This window comes from Ammodytes marinus, assembly GCF_949987685.1.
Source record: "Ammodytes marinus genome assembly, chromosome: 8".
NCBI classification, from domain to species: domain Eukaryota; kingdom Metazoa; phylum Chordata; class Actinopteri; order Uranoscopiformes; family Ammodytidae; genus Ammodytes; species Ammodytes marinus.
The window spans coordinates 10,191,215-10,193,687 of NC_137212.1; the positions used below are offsets into that span (position 1 = coordinate 10,191,215).

General features: G+C 52.4%; 1 protein-coding gene across 1 annotated transcript; it reads right to left on the reverse strand.

The window, feature by feature from the left end:
* Positions 1 to 124: 124 nt before the first annotated feature.
* Positions 125 to 2,205, reverse strand: foxc1b (forkhead box C1b). Its single transcript, XM_080032433.1, has one exon. It carries the CDS (start codon positions 1,986 to 1,988, stop codon positions 555 to 557), a length of 1,434 nt encoding a protein of 477 aa, XP_079888559.1. The 5' UTR covers positions 1,989 to 2,205; the 3' UTR covers positions 125 to 554.
* Positions 2,206 to 2,473: the final 268 nt, after the last annotated feature.

The window sequence follows — 2,473 nt, forward strand, 5'->3', positions numbered from 1 at the left end:
TACCTGATTATCTACCTCTAATTTAAAAACACTCCCTTGATTAAGCAAACCACTGCTAATAAACCACTCAAATTAAAATCAAATAGACGGCACTTTATTAAACAAGCACAATGTAATGCCTTCAAAAAATAGTTTTCAACAAATAAGACAAAATGAATAAAATAAGTCAGTATAGACTACAAAGTCCCCCTCTCTATTTCTATACAAGAACTGGGCGAAATAAAGGCAGCAATAACAAAAACTTGAAAAACTTTTTTAAGTGTTTGGTCCTCAATATCCAACCACTTCCTTTTCCTAAAAAATAAATTACTATATTAGGCTATAATTTACAGTCTATAAAGTCACAAAAGCTGGTATTTGAGTCATCTCTATAAACAATTCTCAAAGTGAGAGGGAAGAAAACTTACGTGTTTTTTGGTGTTACACACGCCTCGACAAAAAAAAAAAGTCTCTGAATCTCTTATGTCCATACGGGAGTGTGAGAACAAAAGAACATAAAAAATATAGAGAACATATATTAAGAGTTATTAATTTAAAAAAGACACCTTTGGCTTTCAGAACTTGCTGCAGTCATAAACAAAAGCTCCTGAGGTGCGGTAGATGGACTGGCCGGAGGGGAACGCCATCTGACAGCTATTATTCCCGTTGACCGGGGAGCCGTTCAGTCCGATCCGCTGGGACTCAAACATCTCCCGCACTGAGTGAAAGTTCTGCTGCTGCGCTGGATAACCCGGGCTCAAGTGGCTCAGGTCCCCGTACCAGGACGCGAGTCGGCCCTGGTGCGCGTGGTGGCCCTCCTGACCCGCCTGACTCAGGTTGCCGTGTCCTAGCGGGGACGCGGTGGTCGTGGTGATGCAATAGTCGGGCAGAGCCTCCTCCACCGTGGTTGCTGGCGCCAGGTGGCCGCCGCCTCCAGAGGACCTGTCCCCCGCGTACAGGCTCATGGCTTGCATGTTGCAGTGATAGGTCGCGTTGGAGTTCGTGGAGATGACGTTCTGGTTGCAGGCCGTAGTGGAGCCGTAAGCGGATGTCTGGTTGTTGGGGGAATAGTTGAGCGACAGCGATGGGGTGATACCTGTCCGAGAGGAGGCGATGAGTGGAGGGGAGAGCTCTGCGCCCTGCGGAGAGCCTCGCAGGGTCATGATGTTATCCACGCTGAAGCCCTGCGCCGGGGCCTGGCCGTGGTGGTGCGGGTGCTGGTGCTCTTGTTGTCCATCCATGCTGAGTGACCGTGTGGAGGGTACGCTGTGCGGGCTTCCTGTTGACATGCTGCTGCTGCTGCTGTCGGGGCTCTCGATCTTGGGTACGGTACTCAGGCTCGGGGACTCGGCCTGTGGCGGCGTGGAGGTCCCGTTCTCCGTTTTTATATCCTGGATGCGCACCGGCTGAGAGCCCTGCGCCGGCACGTCCTGATCGCTGCCCGGGGTGTCCTTGTCTTGCCTGCCTTCCCTGTCATCCTTATCCCTCTGCACGTCCTTCTTTTTGAACCTCCTCCGGCGCCGTAGGAAGCTGCCGTTCTCAAACATGTTATAGGAGTCCGGGTCCAGGGTCCAGTAGCTGCCCTTACCGGGCTTCTTATCGTCCCGGGGCACTTTGACAAAACACTCGTTGAGCGACAGGTTGTGCCTGATGCTGTTCTGCCAGCCCTGCTTGTTGTCCCGGTAGAAGGGGAACCTCTCCATGATGAACTGGTAAATCCCGTTGAGGGTGACCTTCTTCTCCGGTGAATTCTGGATGGCCATGGTGATGAGAGCGATGTAGCTGTAGGGAGGCTTGACCAGGTCCTTTGGCTGGTGCTGAGGTGTGTACGGCCCGTACGCCCGCGCCATGCTGGCCGGGTACTGGTCGTGTGCCGCGTGGGAGTACATGCTCATGGGCGCCGGCATCCCGGTGTATCCACCGCCGGCCCGGTAGTAGCTTTGGTCGCTGCTGATGTACGGCACAACTCCCAACGAGTTGGGGCTGGACACGGAGTAGCGCGCCTGCATCCTGCGCAATGCGTAAAAGCTCCCCAAAGAACTGCTTTCCCCCTAGAAAATCTCAGAACTTCGACGTGTCCTCCGATTCCTTTACTGTTCTCCCTTCTTTCTGACTCGTGTGGAAAGTCCTTATTCAAGCTCGCCACGGTGAATCGGAGAGAGCGCGCGCTGCTGCAGTGAACATTTGGGACTGGGAGACTGAGAAGGCTGAAAGTATGAGGCTGGATGAGCACACGAGTCACAAGCAAGGAACTTTTTTTTAAGCTTCACATTTTTTCCTCCCTTTTGGCTGCTCGAGGAGCTGCTCCTCCCCGAATGTGTGCTCCAGCATCCAATTGGAGGACGGGATGAACCTGTGGCATAGCTATGGCGACAAAAGTTACTATACCCCCCCCCCCCCCCCCTCCTCCTTCCCTCTCTCCTCAGCTTAAACATGGAGTTTTTAAAATGCTGCTAAGGGTGTGCCTGGCTGATAATTCACTTAATGGCCCAAA